The sequence below is a fragment of the Mercurialis annua genome, linkage group LG2 (assembly GCF_937616625.2).
Source record: "Mercurialis annua linkage group LG2, ddMerAnnu1.2, whole genome shotgun sequence".
In the NCBI taxonomy this organism is placed as follows: Eukaryota; Viridiplantae; Streptophyta; class Magnoliopsida; order Malpighiales; family Euphorbiaceae; genus Mercurialis; species Mercurialis annua.
The window spans coordinates 54,150,195-54,167,351 of NC_065571.1; the positions used below are offsets into that span (position 1 = coordinate 54,150,195).

Here is a 17,157-nt window from a genome sequence, read left to right on the forward strand (position 1 = left end):
GGAGGTATATGATTCCTGACTCTTTTCACTATTTTATTAGCATTACTATCTCAAGTCCATTTACAAACCCATTAGTAGGTCTGCCATCTGAATCCCAGACAATCAGTACTCAAAAATACAAACTCGCCGAATCTCCCTCGCTTCTCCGAGATCCATCATTTATGCACATCATTTAATATTAACATTTATTTTTATTATCTCATGATATTTTCGCCACGGTGGTATTATATAAAATTTATCACATATTAAAAAAAAACAAACAATTTTTATTTGATACAATACTAAATAAAAGGAGAACTGCAACTAGAATGAAACTTCCAAAGAAATACTGTATTATATTAATTAAGGCTGTTTTTAAGTTCATCAAGGCTATGTTTTCATTGTTAGAAGCTACAACAGTTCTTTTGCTTTTTTACGATTGGATTTTTGAAAAATTCAAATTGTATTTTGTTTTCGTGACATTGTTTTTTTTTTATCTATTTTCAAAGTCGTAGTTTTCAGTGCGCAACTTCATGCGTAATACTTTTTATGCGTAAATATGAAATAGTGGAGATTTTACCATTTTTCGTCGGCTTTCAATATATTTTACTAAAAAATGATTATATCAATTAGATTGAAACAGCCACATATAATTCTATATCATTACTATGTTTTATACAATAAATTTTAAAGATTTATTTGTAAAAGTATTTTTTTTTAATAATTTGTAAAAGTAAATTTTTAAAATGCACTTTATCGATTTCAAATGAAAACCGGGAATACACATCTTAAATTCTTATAGTATTCTTTTTAAAAAAAATCTTATTACGTGGGAGAAAAATAAATAATACATTTAATAAAGGCTAAACCCATCTAGAGGCCCTTGTACTATATCATTTTTGTTCAAAAAGCCCCTGTACTATTTTTTTATTATTCAGGTCCCTCTACTTACATAATTTTAGATTTTCAGGTCCTTTTTTAGTTTTTTCCAGTTCCTCTACTTACAATTTTTTTGTTCCTCCAGTCCCTCAAAAGGACCTAAAAATCGGAATTTTGTCAAGTACAGGGACCTGAAGAACAAAAAAATAGTACAAGGGCTTTTTGAACAAAAATGATATAGTACAAGGGTCTCTAGATGGGTTTAGCCTTTAATAAATTCTAACTTCTTTTTAGGTATATTAAATAAATTTTTTATCATGTGCGGATGCATAACCATTTATATGGGCTAGGTCCTCAGAGACCGGATCTTATTGGGCTTTTCTGGATGACAAAAGGACGCATATAGTGACACGAAAACCATAACGCATTCACAAACCTAGACTTAATCAGAACCGTAGAATCATCCACCATGGTTTCATCGTACGGTAAAAGGAGAAATACGTGGCCATGCAATCCTAAACCAAAACCCAACATATAAAACACTCAATAGATAAATAACTTCTGTTAAAAAAAAATAAAAAAATATAAATAACTTATAAAAATGTTTAAAAATGTAATGTAAAAAATGGCAAATTTTATGTGTCCAAAACTGCAACAGAAGCTACCAATTCTTGCTACAGTTTATCCCAGTTACTATTTTGGTGTCGCTACAAAGGCGCAGAGGAAGCTGAACACTAGATTTAAAGCGCCACGTAGGCTTGTTTTAGGGTTAGGAGCTTCTTTTTGGGCACAATTTATGAGTAGTGTTGGTGGTGGCAAGTCTTTCATTGCTTCTGCTAGGCAAAAGGGTGCTATTGAAGAGGTGAAATTTTAATCCATTTTTAATTTGAGTTTGATTTTATTTTATTTGGTTTCCATGTTTTTCTACAGACATTGGATTTTGTTAGTGAAATTGAATGTAAATGTAATGAAATTGATCCACTGTGTTGGTTTAGCTTGATTGTAATAATTGTAGCCTTATTTAATAGCTTGAGCTTTTGGAGAATTGATTATTTGATATACTATAAGAGAATCGAAAGGTATTAGCAGCTTAAAGAGATAAAAGAAAAATTACTATTTAGCACAAGTAGATTAATGTGCTCTCCTTTTGATTAATCTCATGTATTTTGGATGCTAATTGCTACTTTCCGTTTCCAAACTCTCTTTCGGATTTTTAGGTATTGAAGAATGTGGATTGGCCTGAGCAATTTCCCTTCAAGGAGGAGGATTTTCAGCGCTACGACGAGTAATGAGTCTAAGCTACACTTTGTTACTTCACTAAGATACCTTGTTCATTTCCTTTTCCGTTGACCTTTCTTATGTCGATGACTATCTAGGGACAGTTGATGAATTTTAAGCTTATATTACAGTTTCTTCATGTGAATGAACTTTTGCTTGTTATCCTTGCCGCTTTGTTTGCTGTGACATCCTATATGTATACGTATTATCTGTCAAAGCATTCTATACTACTAGTTCACTTCAAGTCGATAGAATTTGTTTCAGTCAACAGTTTTAAGCATGTAGAAGCTGGTTAAATTAATTCACACAAAGGTTCCTTAATACTCATTTTAAGAAGTTTGCATCTCCTAGTCCTAACAAACAAAACTTGATATTTTAGGTCACCAGACTCCTCATTCTATGAAGCTCCCCGATTTGTGACACACATTGATGACCCAGCCATTTCTGCGTTGACAAAGTACTACAATGAGGTTTTCCCTCCAAGCAACACACCAGGAGTCAGTATCCTAGACATGTGTAGCAGTTGGGTAAGCCATTTCTGATACAGAATTATGGAAGCATGCGTTGTTATGTGTGGGATATGTTAACAGAACCTTGTTTACGGCTTTGATATGTAGGTCAGTCATTATCCAAAAGGATATAAGCAAGATAGAATAGTTGGACAAGGCATGAACGAAGAAGAGCTCAAACGCAATCCTGTAAGATCTTACTGTTCCCTTTTTTTCTAAGTAATATTGCGAGACATTGAGAAAACAAAAAGATCTTCATTTACTTCCGAAGATTAAATTTTAGCCACTCATTGAACTTTTTTAGCGCATTACAACTCTTGATTAATAATTTCAAGTATAATTTTAAGTTTCAATTAGATGTTGGAGCATTGTGAAAATGATCTTCATTCTCCGTCTTTTAAATTTTGCAATTTCTTTCAAACAAATCTTTTTTATTGACTCTGTTTACTTTATAGGTTTTGACAGAGTACATTGTTCAAGACTTAAACGTGAACCCTAAACTTTCATTTGAAGACAATTCTTTTGATGTCATAACTAATACGGTATGTGGTTATTCTCTATCACTTGCTAATAGGTCTGATACATATAGTGTAATAATTAATTCTTCTTCTCAAATTTGATATTTGAACTAGAATTAAATTTTTTGCTCATTTTTTTAAACATTTTATAGGTCAGTGTTGATTACCTAACAAAGCCGCTTGATGTTTTTAAAGAGATGGCTCGAATACTCAAGCCCGGCGGACTGGCTATTATGAGGTGAGAGCTAACCTACAGTTCCATCTGATTAAGGTTTGGGTTAACAGAGGAACATTAAGTGCATAAATTTTAAATCGAACTAATTCGCTTGCAATAACACTCCCAATCTCGGTTATTCTCACTTATTCGCCTATTTACTTTATTTAACCATTTCTAAATCTGTGAAATTCCGTCGCGTATCAGCTTTTCCAATCGTTGCTTCTTTACAAAAGCAATCTCAATATGGACATCCACCGGTGATGCTGATCATGTTATGATAGTCGGGTCATATTTCCACTATGCAGGAGGATTTGAACCTCCACAAGTAAGCAATTTCTTGTATGAGATCATTATACATACAATTTTTGTGTTGCTTGTTAGTAGCCAATGTTGTTCATCATTTTGACTTGAGGTTGCAATTATTTACAGGCAATTGACATATCTCCGAACCCTGGACGTTCAGATCCAATGTACATTGTTTACTCTAGAAAGGCTTCTACGGCTTGAGCAGAAGTGGATAAATTTTGTATGATCTCTTAAATATACTATCATTTATTTATAACAATAAGTAAATATATTTCTTCATCCTCTTATCCTTACTTTTATCTGCTCATCCCCTATGTGTACTTTTTCATATTATGATATAGAAAACAAAACATAGTGTTGTTGGTAGTTTCTAGTTTCTTTTATTATAATCACAAATGGACTAACAATAGCTTTAGTAGAAGATTTAGAAGATCAAAAAGTGCTGCTTTGTGAGTCGGTGTTTGTCGGTGATTTCTTACGGATTTACGCATTTGTTGTAAAACAGATTTTTTTGGTTCACCATGTGCTTGTGTAGAGATAATGGCGACATATAGTCAATGTAAAAACTTAAAATATTGATCCCATGATGCTAACATAACTATTGGTTATTTTTTCTTGAACTGCAAAAGGGTGACTGACAGTAGGAACATTCTCTGGGAGAGCAGAAGAATCCAATTCTTGTGAGCTGAAATTTCTTCCAATTCCATCACCAATTTCACAACTAGCCCTAAATTCTGTAATCAAAAGCTGGTTTGTTGAGCATTGTTCACTATCAGACCATACATAACAGATAAGAAAAGTATAAAGAAAAAGGAATATGTACACTGATGAAAACGATTACATTCATGAATTACAATAAAGCAAACAAAGAGCCACCATTGAGCCAAAAGCAACAACTCGAGGCAAGATTAGGGGGGTGCATTCAGTTCAAAAGTCGGTTTGGTTTACACTATAACTTAACTAACTTTTCTATTTCCAAAACTTAACCGAATCAAAAACTGTCGTTTTTTTATATAATCAAACAAACGAAACCGAATCTTTAGGTTCGGTTATCCAGTTTTTGCATACCCTTAGGCAAGATCAAACCCAACCCCGTTTGTACCGACGGAAAAGATCTTCGGTTTGAGCGTTCTTGAAGGCGCTACAGGCAATGAGATAGACCCATATAAGCACCACAACCGCTACAATAATGATAACATTAGCCTTCCTCCATTCTTTCCTAAGATTTCCTAATAAACCAGCTTTGCAAGAATTGCAATTGTAGCAGAGCTGAGTCTGGTCATTGTTCCATAAGTAGCAGTCTGGGTCTGCTGTTGGGTTCGCTGGGTTTAACCACAGTGTTGGGTTCACATAATTGTAGCCACATACTGTTGGAGGCTTACAGCAACCTGACTGTAACATTTAAATTTACACTAAATAAGTTAAAACAATTGCTAAAAGGAAAAAAAAAGCACCCCACCATGTTATGTCACCTAACACTAATACAAAATAATAGCTGGCAACCATTTATAAACTCCATAGATATTAGATATGCAATTCTTTTTTGATGTTTTGCAATGAGGACAAATTTGTGACCCTAATAATGCAAGAAAAATTGCTTTTATTGGGTCTAAATTTCATAATGATCTAGTTGGTAGGCAATCTAATTGGCACAAACAACTTGGGATCCTTGCAATAACCCTTTCATTCTATTATTAGAGTCCAAAATTTCGTTTTCATTTCTCAAAACTTTTTTTAAAATTATGAAACTTTAAATTTACGACCTATTTTGGCATTTCCATTTTCATGATTAGATCATTAATAATACCCCACAAAACACCACTTTACCTATGTTTCTTTCTAGACAAAACCCATTGTTAAACCCTTATAATTAAAAAAATTGTTTATTTAGTCCATTTTCAAACTTTTATCTTTATCTTGTCCAAGTACTTGATTTATTTTAATTTTCTAAGTTTTTTTTGACGGAAAAGAGGCGTGTATTACACTTGCAAATAACTAATTGAAAATACATAGACATTTTGATGGTTTAAACCTTCTCTCTATAAAAAAATGAATGAACTCATGCTGATGGTGATTATGCTTATGATTAAGGATTTGAAAGATCTAAAAAAGTTCCTCACCTAACTTTATGGACCACTAAATTCTTATATGCTTTTCTAAGTGTTAATTTCAACAATAGTAATTAGTAACTTCATATATGTCCTACTGATATCTCACAATATCAATTCCCCCCCTAAACTTACACACAATAGACAATTAACACAAAAATCAAACTCTTTTTATCAATTAATCTCAGATACTAATTGTATAAATTTTGAAAATAACCTCAAGTAGCTTATTGATCAAGAAATTGGATTAATTGATAAAAAAAATTAACAAGTTCATAAACTAAACTTAAATTTAATGTTAATTGCCAAACCTAAGTAAAAAAATTTATAATGTGAAATAAAAAATTAAAAGAACGAAAAAAAACTTACCTGAAGAGGAGAAATATGAGCAGCAAAGAACTGATCAGCACCAATATAATTACGAGTAAGCTTAGAACAAACCTCACCGTCACTCAAACAACTCCTAATCTTAACCCAATTCCCACTATCCACCACATGATTTCTCAACCAAGAAGAAAACCCGTCAAGCCTATACTCTTTATAGCCCTTACCGGCCACCGCATACCCGCCATCGGCTCGTGTGACCACGAAGGCAAACACCAGCAAGATCAGAATAAGTCCGATGAGAATTGCCATGCAGCAAAGGTAGAATGCGAGGAGAGTCTCTTTGTACCAGTGAGCGCCCACGAATCCGGCGAGGGAGACGAGGAGGATGAGCGTGCCGAGAATTACTATCGGCCATCGGAAGTAGTGGACGCAGGCGTTGTCGGGCTTTGAAGCGAGCCATATGCCGGAGGCTATGATGGGGATTGAGCAGAGAAATGCTACGAAGTTTAGGATTGCTGTTATGTTGTTGGCTAGTCCCATGGCGGTGGTTCTGGTTCCGGCGGGTATGGGTAGTTTTGTAATGTGAATTTGAGTAAATTTTAGTTCTAGAGAGTGTTACTACTGTCTGTGAAAAGAGTGATGTGTGGTGGTTTGATCACTGTATGTATTTGTATTTATGAAGTAAAGATAAGAAAGATCGAGTCGAGCCAACTCGATTGACTCGAAATCGATCTGATTAATATTATTTGAATTTGAGCTACATAATTAAGAGTGTTTATCCCATTCAACCGTTGCGCCACGTCATTTTTACATCAAACTAATGAGCATTTGTGGTAGGGAATCTTTTAATTATTACTCATTTTTTTTAATATTTAATTTTCCACATGGCTAACACACAATTGGTTTGTTGCACAAATGACATGGCGCAGCGGTTACGTACAATAATTTTTTCCAAATTAATTATTTAGTCAGAATACAGACATTGGATTATTTGGTCTTTACGCTCGCAAAACTAATCGAGCTTTAATTAGTTTATGTTTTTATTCTTTGCAATTATATTTATTTGTAATAGTAATATTTTACATTTATGTTAAAATTTAATTTTAAAATATTTATATAAATAATTAAGTCTAGTTGTATTCGAGTCTCAATTATTCTACCATCTACCTACCAAATATGAACTCAAACTTTTAGAATAAAGTCCAATCAAGTTTAAATCGATTTTTTTTAGAGGAGTTCAATTCGAATTTTAAACTTTAAATTTAGAATCGAATCAATATTAAATTTGATATTGTTTCAACTCGACCCGATTACACTCCAAAAACGAGGGGGGAAATGGTTATAGCTGATTTTTTTAGAGATAAATGTTAGCTTGATACGATAAATTTGCTTGGAAATGATGCACATTTCATTGAACAATTCATGAAAAGGAGCAAAAGCAAGCTCTAAGTTCCACTTATCATCTCAAATGCACAAACAGACATAATAGAGTAAATAATGAACAATTTTTGTGGCCTCGTTCAACGGTTCTTATAAATTAAAGTTTCGTACGAATGTGGCGGTTGCCGTCCATGTCCCGGTCTTCAAGGTCGGATGCTTTAACCCCGCAAAATAAAAATCGAATTGAACCGATAAATTCAATTGAATTTTATTGCAAAATTAAAAGTTAGTTCGGCTTGATTATTTCTTAAAATTAAAGATGCAATTTAAAAAATTTCAATTATAAAAATTATAAAAATAAAATAATTAAATTAATTAAATCCTAAAATTTATCTAATTTTTTATTTATTTATTAGAGTGCAACTTATTAATACTTTTTTAATCTAGTTACTCTCTTTATGTTTTAATTATCTATTTAAATGAAGGCAAAAATACTGAAAACTTCCCCATCTTTAATTTTTTTTTTCAATTCCACCACCACCTAAAAGAATTCTCAATTACACCCTATTTAGGATTTTCAGTTTTCATCTGTACCCAAAATAAAAAAAATTGATAATTTAATTAATTTAATGATAAAATTATTAAAACTAACTAAATAGAGGGATTGTATTATTATTTTTTCCATTTGAAAAAACAAATAAATTAGTATATGAAGGATTAATTTAAACTTTTTTTTAAATAAAAAGAGGTCATTTTAGTCAATTGGGATACAGACGAAAACTGAAAACCCTAAATAGGGTGTAATTGAAAATTCTCCTACGTGGTGGTGCAATTGAAAACAAAGTCAAATGTGGGGTTTTTTTTAAGTATTTTTGCCTTAAATGAATAAATAAATTTGTCATTAATAAACGACACTTTAAAATCTCTAAATATCAAACCATCCCATTAAATAGGCAATTTATTTATAAAGTTAAACATTTCATCAGTAAAATTAATAAATAAGTTTTTATTAATTTTAATATATTTATGTAATTTCAAATTATTTTAAAATTAATAATTTATCTCATAGAAACAATTAAATAAGAACGGAGAAAATACTACTATAAAGTAAATTGGTTGAACCATAAATCAGTGATCAAAGCGTTTCAGCCACCGGTTTGGTTTTCAAAAGCTGAGACTACTCGGGCTTAGGGACAAAAAGTACAAGCCCATTTGAACGGTGTTTTTCAGGCCCAGGTTACTCTAACAGTTACTTCCCGCGTCCACAATATATTTCCCGGCAAACAGAATTGAGAAACAACGACGGAGAAAAATCATGGAGCAATGGATTCCATTATTCCACATATTTCTCAACTCTTCAACTCCAGAAACCGAAGCTTCTATTTGGTTAAATCAATCATTCAATGCCTCATCTTCATCAACAACCCCAATTACTACCTCATCTTTCCTCTCTTTACTTACCAAACCCATTAACGCCGTCGTCAGTTCTTCTTCTTCTCCGACAACAAAGCGGGTCATGTTTATACAGACGTTACCCGATATGGTTCAGTCCAGAATTCTGTCATTTCTTGCTTTAGAACATCAGAGGTTCTGTAAAAGAGACCTAACTAGGTTAGCCAGGAGTCTTTTAACTGATAGTTTAGCGGTTGATTTCTGGGTGAGCACTGCTGCTCGTAACCTGCTTGACCTATTGTCTGACTCGAACTATGAATGGATTTCTGGTTTCAATATGGATTCTGGAGAAGAGAGATTTGGTGATGAAGAATTTGAGTCACTGCCTAGTTGGCTTAAGGATAAGGTAGGGGATGATGATGAGATGGTTTTCCCTTGGCTGCCTGTGTCTCTTGATGAATTGAATTCAAGAGAATTGTTTGGCAGTCAACGGGATTCGATATTGAGTCAATTCGGAGAATGTGCAGGGGATAGTTTGGATCAAGCTGTGAAGGAAATGGAGATTGATGGTCCTATAAATACTCTGTTAACGGACGAAATCCGAGATTCTGCAGCTACTTTGAGAGCTCAGGTTTTGAATTTTGAGTCTTGTTCTAAAATGGTAGAATTAGCGAATAAAATTCGCCAGCTCTGTTTAGACAAAGGACATGGAGATTCCTTTGCGATTCTGGGTTTGATTGAACCTTGGAAAGCAGATGATGAAATTGCTTCGATACTTATGTCTCATTTATTGAACCCGGGTGATCATGAAGAGCTTGCTTGGCCAAGCCAAGTTCTTAGTTCGATTGTTCTTCCAAAGATGCTGGTTCTCGAAGAATCAGCTTCTCGTGTGCTAGTGAGTGCGATGGTAGATTACTGCAAACTTCACCAAAGAGCTGCTGAATATGCATTGTTGTTTCCACTGATGATGAGAATTGGTGGTATCAATAATTTTATATGCGATGTGATTACAAGGATCGTCAAGGAATGCTTGCATCCGGTCCATGTTTCTTCTTTTTGCCAGAAGCTGTTATGCAGAGGAGAAAGTGAAAAAAAACTGATTTGTCTTCCTTCCCACAAAGGCTTGATATCCGATGAACTGGTATGGACAGAATCAATTTTTATACTTTTACATAATATTTTGAATCTTAATATTCAGTTAACTCAAGATTCAGTTGATCAGCTTGTTTTGCAAGCTCATGAACTTGCTCAAAGGTTCTCGAAATCCCTAAGATTCGGGAATTTCTTGTTATGTTTAGTTACTAAATGTTCTTCGCTATTGACATCTCATAAGCTTTTACTGACCAAAGCAGTTGAGCAGACCAATACTCTTGTTACTAAATCTATATTATCAAAATTAGCCAGCTTCTAGCTTCCAATTCAGTTTTGAGATTATTATTCTCTTGCTTTTAGTCTAATCAGTCATGCACCATAGGAGCTGCCCTACTCAATAGTTTAGTGTTTGTTATAATTCTAGCTGTAGATCAATACATACAGTTTAAATACCATTTTCTCATCTATTTCAAGAGTTTGGCAGTCTTATTTGTTATTTTCTATATAAGTTTTAAGCTGAACCACTTAGCTTTGTTTGGAAACTAGGTCGATGCCCGCGCGTTCCGCAGGTGTGAGCTATTTTTATTTTTTTCAAATTGTTTTAAGGTTTTAAATATCTAATATTATTTGAAATGTTTAAAATAAATTTTGATTTTTTTTAATGAACGTGTGGATTGTCTTTAGAAGTTGCTTAACAATTAGTATATAATAATTTGAGAAATATGATTTTATATGTTTACAATTTAAGAATTTCATATGTCAAAATGTTTGTTTGCGTCATAATATTTTATAACTTGTGCATATTATGATCATTCCAGTTTATGCTATAATTTATATAATTTGTAATACAATTTTAATAAATTAATTGCAGATTCAATATTGATAATGGTATGTCATATGTAAGACCAACAAACTTCAACTATTTTTGAGTAAAATGATATACAAAAAGATGGTGGTAATAAACATCAATTGTTCTCATATTCACAGAAATTTGAATGCCAATTTGAGAATAAAAATAGGAAATGAATAATATTTCATTCTTCTATAGAAAGAGGTGAGGGTTGACATTTCAATTCAGTTCATGTTTCTTCATTTTAATTTCCATTTACATCGTAATGTGCTTTTTTTTTTGGCTTTTAAATATGGTTTAAATGTTCGCCAAATGGAAAATAGTGAGATAAGCAAGCCAACAATGAACTATTTACAAACACATAGTTGATCTTAGCTATTCTAGAACTAACAAAATGCTAATACAAAAGCTGAAACTTCATAATTTAAAATAACATGAGAGCGTGAGCGTGAAGGAATGAATAAGTGACTCATTGTTTGAACATTGAATGAAAAAAAAAACACGAGGATTTCATTCTTGCATCTATTGTTAACAGTGGTAAGCTAAGAAGCACGGAAACTTCGATAAAGTTGCGTTTCCCGTTTCGGAAACGTTTCGGAAACCGGAAACTCTTGGACACCCGTACGAAACGTTTCGGGCCGTTTCTGTAAATAATAAAAATTAAAATTTGTAAAAAATTTAAAATTATTACCCACAAATAAAAAAATTTAACTAGTTACCCATAAATTTTACATTCGTATTGCCCACAATACAACAAATATACTTATTTGTGTTGAATTGTATTATATTTTTTATATATTTATAAAATTTTAAATATTTAGTACATTAAATTGAATTATTTTGTTAATTATCATAAATATTTAAATAATATTTTTATAAATATATCCTTAAATTTTTGTTATTTACACGTTTCCCCCACGTTTCGTGTCCTTCATTTTGAAAAACTTTCGTTTCCCCGTGTCCGTTTCGTATCGTTTCCGTTTCCCGTTTCCGTTTCCGTGCTACTTAGGTGGTAAGTGGAACGTTTGATAGAGGCTCCAAATAGTCAAAATTGTCTGTTATTCCCATCTGCATACAAATCAAAATCACAAGATTTCAACTCATGATAAACTTGTAATACAAGTCCCTTCATGAGTTTTTGATATGATCACAAGTTCAAAACATAAACTAATTTCAGCACAAATTTAAATAAACAACCTTCAATATTATAAAAAACAGAACTTAAGTTGTGAAACTTTCTAACATTGGAACATGCAGGATATAAAAAATCACAAATACACTTACAAATTTTCAAGCTTTTCTTTAGCCTGAGGTAAATTGTTCGAACACCATTATTTCACCGTGAAGATATGTACTTCAATCTAGCTAGTAAGCATAATCACAAGATATAAATCGTTACTCTTTAACGCAATTGGGTGCTGCGCTAGATTAGTTTTCCAAATGTTTTAGCTAGGTAACTCTCAGTATATACATTTTTTACACCAATACAAATACAAGTACTTTTGCTAATCTTCACTACAACAGGGTACAAATTAAAGTTGTACCAATAGATCTATATATTACAAAACAATTACATGAATATATTTTTATTCAATTCTGAAAGTTAATCGAGAAAATAAACAAAATTCATTAAATTTCAACATAAGTAAATTTAGTTAAACAAATGGAATTTGGAGGTTTGTTTATGAGGATCATTTTTCAATAATGCCTTTTCAACTGCAGTACACTAATAACAGCAACAACCAAACTTTAGCTTCCTTTGCATTATTTATAGAAGATTAACTCTTTAGATACCTATATCTCTGTTTGACAAAAAAGACGTTATTTTTGCCTTTTGTTCCACAATTATGTGAAACAAATGCCACATCTTCCATGTTTGGTAAAAAATATTAAAAGTCTACACTTAAAAGTACAGGTCTTTATAATAAAAGTGCAGGTCTTTAAGGGACATAAAAAGATTTCAGAATTTCACTTGCTACCCATGAATATATAAAGAGAATAATTTAGGACCTAACTAAAAACATAGGGCTCTTATAATAGCATTGATTTGTTTGCGATTGAACCATTAGCGATAGAAATGCCTGAACTCATTTAATCGAGCACCTTATGTGCATACGAGTCAGAGATAGTAACTCAATAATATTTATACAGAACAACATAAATTTGTAGATTGAAAATTAAGTCTGACCTGAGTTTCCGAGTTTCATATTTTTCGATCCGAGATTCTGGTTTTTCGAAATTTGGTTGCTACAACTGAGTGCTATGAAAGATTAAAGAAGAAGATGAGGTTTTTGGTGTTCTTTTTATTATAATTTTTTGATGATGGACCTGAATGTTGTTGGGTTTTTGATGTTAAATACCGTTGTAGATGTAAGTAGATTGAATGTTGTGCTGTGTAACGGCTTGAACATTAACAAAGATCAATTTGCTAGAGAAGATTAAAAGACGCATAACGTCTGCCAATGGGATTTTACGTTATTAGGTCGCTGATGAGTTTTTTTTCGTTCTGGTCAATAATGGAAGTTATGGTTAAGAGAGTTAATGATAGTCCACATGTCTCAATTAGAAAGTGCCACTTGTATAAATTGTGTTGAAAGTTATTTGAGAGTTCAGAATTATAATATAGTATAGATAGATATTTGTCATTTCCTTTATTGATAAAATTGAAATATAGACGCGAATTGTCATTTCCTTTATGCTGAAAGTAGTACTACAAACTTATAAAGAAAATATGGTAGGTTATTACTTGTCGAATTGATACTTTTAGACATGGTTATTTATTAAATTTACCATTGACAACGTTCTTCATAGATTCAAACCTGGGCCTCTTGTCTAAAAACTTTGTGGTAGAATAAAGTTTTAGGTAGTCTTGAAAAGTGTAGCTACTAGGGTACAATAATTTAGGAGCCGGAGAAATGACCGCATCTCCGGCGGGATTGTAGAACGTGGCTATGGAGAGTCTGCTACCATTCTTGTCAGCCATCACTCTGTGCAAAGCACTTTTATACCTTCCATTACTCAACACTTCTAGTTGGTCACCAGTGTTCACAAAAATTCTATTGTTTTTCGATGGCGGAATCTCTACCCATTCTCCATCTTTAAAGAATTCAAGACCTGGGACTTGATCATCTTGGAGCAATAATATGATCCCCCCAGCGTCAGTATGCTCTCGTAATCCTCTCACAAGCTCTGGCTGAGGACACTTGGGATACTTGGCTACTTTGGTTCCAACAGAAGGACCTTTCTTTCCTGAAAATGCATCCTTTATTTCGTCTTTATCTAGACCAAGATTCTCACACATAAGCTCAGAAATTTTCTCTGCTAGCTTAATTAGTCGAGTAATGTACTCATCCATTGTTTTGCTGCATGTTTAAAATATCAGTCAATAGGTTGAAGTTCTATGTTGTGTAAAGTAGATGCCATATGAAAGCGGATATGTTCCTTTGAATCTACACCTTTACCTTAAATATTAAAGGCTAAGATTGAAAAGGTGTAGATTAAGTTAATCTACACCTTTCGATGCAGACTAAACGAACATGTTTTTCATAATGTGCAAACATGTTTTCATAGAAGTAGAACCCAACCGTTCTAGGTAGGGGTCTGCATTCGGTTTGAACCAAACTGAACCAAAACTTTATTTTTTTGAACGGAATTGAATTTCTAGGGAACTAAATTTTTTCAAACCAAATCAAACCAAACTAGTCGGTTCAACTGATTTTTTTTTTCGTTTTGTTCGGGTAGTTAGGTTCAGTTTGTACGAAAACTTAACTGAACTTCTTTATGTTCAAAACCAAACGGAACCAAAAAACTAAAATAATTAATATCATTTTTTTTCGAACCTCATTGAACAAAAGTAGTCGGTTTATGTTGATTTTTCAGTTTTTTCAATTAAGTTTGTACTATAACTTAATTCAAATTCTTTATGTGCAAAAACGAACCGAACCAGAAACTAATTTTTGAAAAATCAAATCAAACTGAATTTATCAGTTTTGTTATTCCGTTTGGTTTGATTTTGCACACTCCTACTTTGTATCCGATGACTTACCTAAATTCCTCCGGGAGGTTTGGGATTTGGTGGATATTGGATGTCGGGCGATGCCAAATGAAGTAGCTGCTTTCCCAGTCTACATCATCTGTATTTCCTTTATTTTTCAAGCTTCTGGCTAACTCTGATTCATAAAAAGCTCCCTTCAAGTTGTCCTCATAATGGGCATTTACTAACTGCTTTACCTTCTCCATCAGCTTATCGTCAATTCCATGGTTCTCTACCTGCAGAAAACTTATTATTAATGTTAGATGCAACGAAGAATGCAAATTTAGGTGAAGATATTCAAATATTATTTATTCGAACCTGAAAGAAACCCCATTTCTCACAAGCTTCGTGCAGAAATGCCATCATTTTGCTTCTGTTCTCGCTATTGAATTGGCTGAAATCTATCACTGGAATCTCCATGATTCTCCTTTTGTCTATTTAAATTTAGATGGTAAAAATATGTGTTACTTAGGGAATTATATATAGGCTAAGAGCTTAGAGAAAGTCAATGGTTTTCTTGACATGATATGATTCTTCCCTTGGGATTTCCACCTTCTCTGTGTGGATACATTATCATTATAGTACAGATTAGTGTCTTAAGAACCAAACCGGACTGGCTGGTTCAACCAATCTGACTGTTAATCGGAAGTCAGTTCAGTTCAGCTCTTTCTTAAAAATTGAATTTTCGGTTCAACTATAAAAATTGTCCAATTCTTTATTTGCTACTTGGAGCGTGATTCATCTAGTAATTTTTTAATTTATTTGCTAGTAAAATATTATCTAGTGATCTGTTCTATTTTTTATTGAATCGGTAGTTGAACCGTGAACCGGTTTTCAGAAGACTGGTACATATGATATTACTAGTTTTTGTTCAAGTCTGTGGGTAAAATAGCCCAAGGGAAAACGGTGGGATGCAATTGCAAAAAGTTGTCCCTTCCAATGGGCGAGCTTTATCTAGATGCACTGTGTCTGAACTTTTTTATTCTAATGTACTGTCTTCTGCATTATCTTTATGGGTGTCTGTCTGTCCCATATTTTTTAGTTTCTTTTCCATGTCCAAATTACTAGTGATACTGTCTCAATGAGTTTAATTTGTATATAACCTGCAAAATAATGAAATATTAGAAGAATTCAGGCTTTTACCTGGAGAATCGCTCTGATGTTTAAATCAGTCTCCAATATCTAGTAGTTTTAGTAAATTATGATGAGAACAGTTCACCTTTTCTGGGTGCATCTTCAAAGGTCTTTTTATAGGCATACGTTGACCAGTGGGATGATGCATCACCTTTGTTGTATATCATTGACGATTAGCGATCTTACTGCCACCCCGAATTACAAATGTTTTTGAACTGATTAACTCGCTGGGCGTTGGTAGTATATCAGATCCGATTAGGATCTTCTCAATGTCGTTTGAAATTGAATATGAAAAGTCGGTTTGGTAAGTCCACATCATTCCTTATCAAATGAAAAACGTAGATTAACTTAAATTTATTTAGATTTTTTTGATCGACACCCTTCATTTGTAAGGAATGATAACTTTTCATGTTCAAGAGGATTTCAAAGGATTTTTAATCCTATAAGGTAAGTATCAACTTGGTTTTCACTTTTTACGCAATCTGATTTTGCAAATTCTCTCAACATCATAATTTAAAATTCTGTGATCTATAGACAATGAAGGCTCATCAATTTTGTTTGAGAATGCTCACTTTTATCACTTTATGTTCATGGATGATTTCTTTTGTAGTAACATATTGGGAAGACTTTACACCTTTTGCTTCTCTAAGGCTATATCGCCAACGCTACCTAAAAGTAGCATAAAATTAAGTATAGTATTTTTTGAGTATCCAATCAAATATTATTTTAAATACTAATTCAATATGTGCTACAGTACTAATTTGGCCATATATTATTTTGTACAACAATTTAATGTGTTGCTACAGAATTTTGACAAATAAATTGGTCAAAATTCTGACCTAAGAACAGAAGAAAAATGTCTTCTTTAGCCAACTGATCGCAATTCAGAAACCATAATCCTAGCATAATTGATGCCATGGAGTCAGAAGCTGGAGTTCGTTCCTCTCTCAAGAAACTTGCTTCAAGAGGCAGGGTGAACGCCTGAGTTCGTCTGACTGTAAACACTAATTTAGTTATTTTTAACTATTAGAGGTTAAATTCTGCATTTATGATCTTTATTTATACTATTTTTGCTCAATTGATACAATTTTTATTGAAAATCAAAAATTATATTGATTCTCTTTTATTGTATAGATTTTGGTGAAGATAATTTCT

The 17,157-nt window shown here is 32.8% G+C and overlaps 4 protein-coding genes and 1 long non-coding RNA gene across 6 annotated transcripts; 2 read left to right on the plus strand and 3 right to left on the minus strand.

The window, feature by feature from the left end:
- The first annotated feature begins 1,455 nt into the window (after window positions 1–1,455).
- On the plus strand, window positions 1,456–3,965 carry LOC126669092 (uncharacterized). Its single transcript, XM_050362420.2, has 8 exons — window positions 1,456–1,720; window positions 2,076–2,143; window positions 2,516–2,663; window positions 2,754–2,834; window positions 3,101–3,187; window positions 3,316–3,401; window positions 3,585–3,705; window positions 3,810–3,965. The coding sequence occupies exons 1-8, from the start codon at window positions 1,484–1,486 to the stop codon at window positions 3,885–3,887; spliced, it is 906 nt and encodes a 301-aa protein (XP_050218377.1). The 5' UTR covers window positions 1,456–1,483; the 3' UTR covers window positions 3,888–3,965.
- A 523-nt stretch (window positions 3,966–4,488) lies between these two features.
- Window positions 4,489–6,854, minus strand: LOC126669093 (tetraspanin-2). Its single transcript, XM_050362421.2, has 2 exons — window positions 6,164–6,854; window positions 4,489–5,078 (listed from the first exon to the last, which is right to left on the minus strand). Exons 1-2 carry the CDS (start codon window positions 6,659–6,661, stop codon window positions 4,767–4,769), a joined length of 810 nt encoding a protein of 269 aa, XP_050218378.1. The 5' UTR covers window positions 6,662–6,854; the 3' UTR covers window positions 4,489–4,766.
- Window positions 6,855–8,758: 1,904 nt separating this feature from the next.
- On the plus strand, window positions 8,759–10,311 carry LOC126666945 (uncharacterized). Its single transcript, XM_050359873.2, has one exon. It carries the CDS (start codon window positions 8,817–8,819, stop codon window positions 10,302–10,304), a length of 1,488 nt encoding a protein of 495 aa, XP_050215830.1. The 5' UTR covers window positions 8,759–8,816; the 3' UTR covers window positions 10,305–10,311.
- Window positions 10,312–11,046: 735 nt separating this feature from the next.
- On the minus strand, window positions 11,047–13,318 carry LOC130015151 (uncharacterized). 2 transcript variants are annotated; one of them, XR_008790143.1, is made up of 3 exons: window positions 13,024–13,318; window positions 12,120–12,200; window positions 11,047–11,903 (listed from the first exon to the last, which is right to left on the minus strand). It is a non-coding gene; the product is annotated as an uncharacterized LOC130015151 (long non-coding RNA). The 2 variants fall into 2 exon arrangements; XR_008790142.1 differs by lacking the exon at window positions 12,120–12,200.
- A 271-nt stretch (window positions 13,319–13,589) lies between these two features.
- On the minus strand, window positions 13,590–15,538 carry LOC126667139 (1-aminocyclopropane-1-carboxylate oxidase 1). Its single transcript, XM_050360104.2, has 3 exons — window positions 15,187–15,538; window positions 14,881–15,104; window positions 13,590–14,197 (listed from the first exon to the last, which is right to left on the minus strand). The coding sequence occupies exons 1-3, from the start codon at window positions 15,286–15,288 to the stop codon at window positions 13,609–13,611; spliced, it is 915 nt and encodes a 304-aa protein (XP_050216061.1). The 5' UTR covers window positions 15,289–15,538; the 3' UTR covers window positions 13,590–13,608.
- Window positions 15,539–17,157: the final 1,619 nt, after the last annotated feature.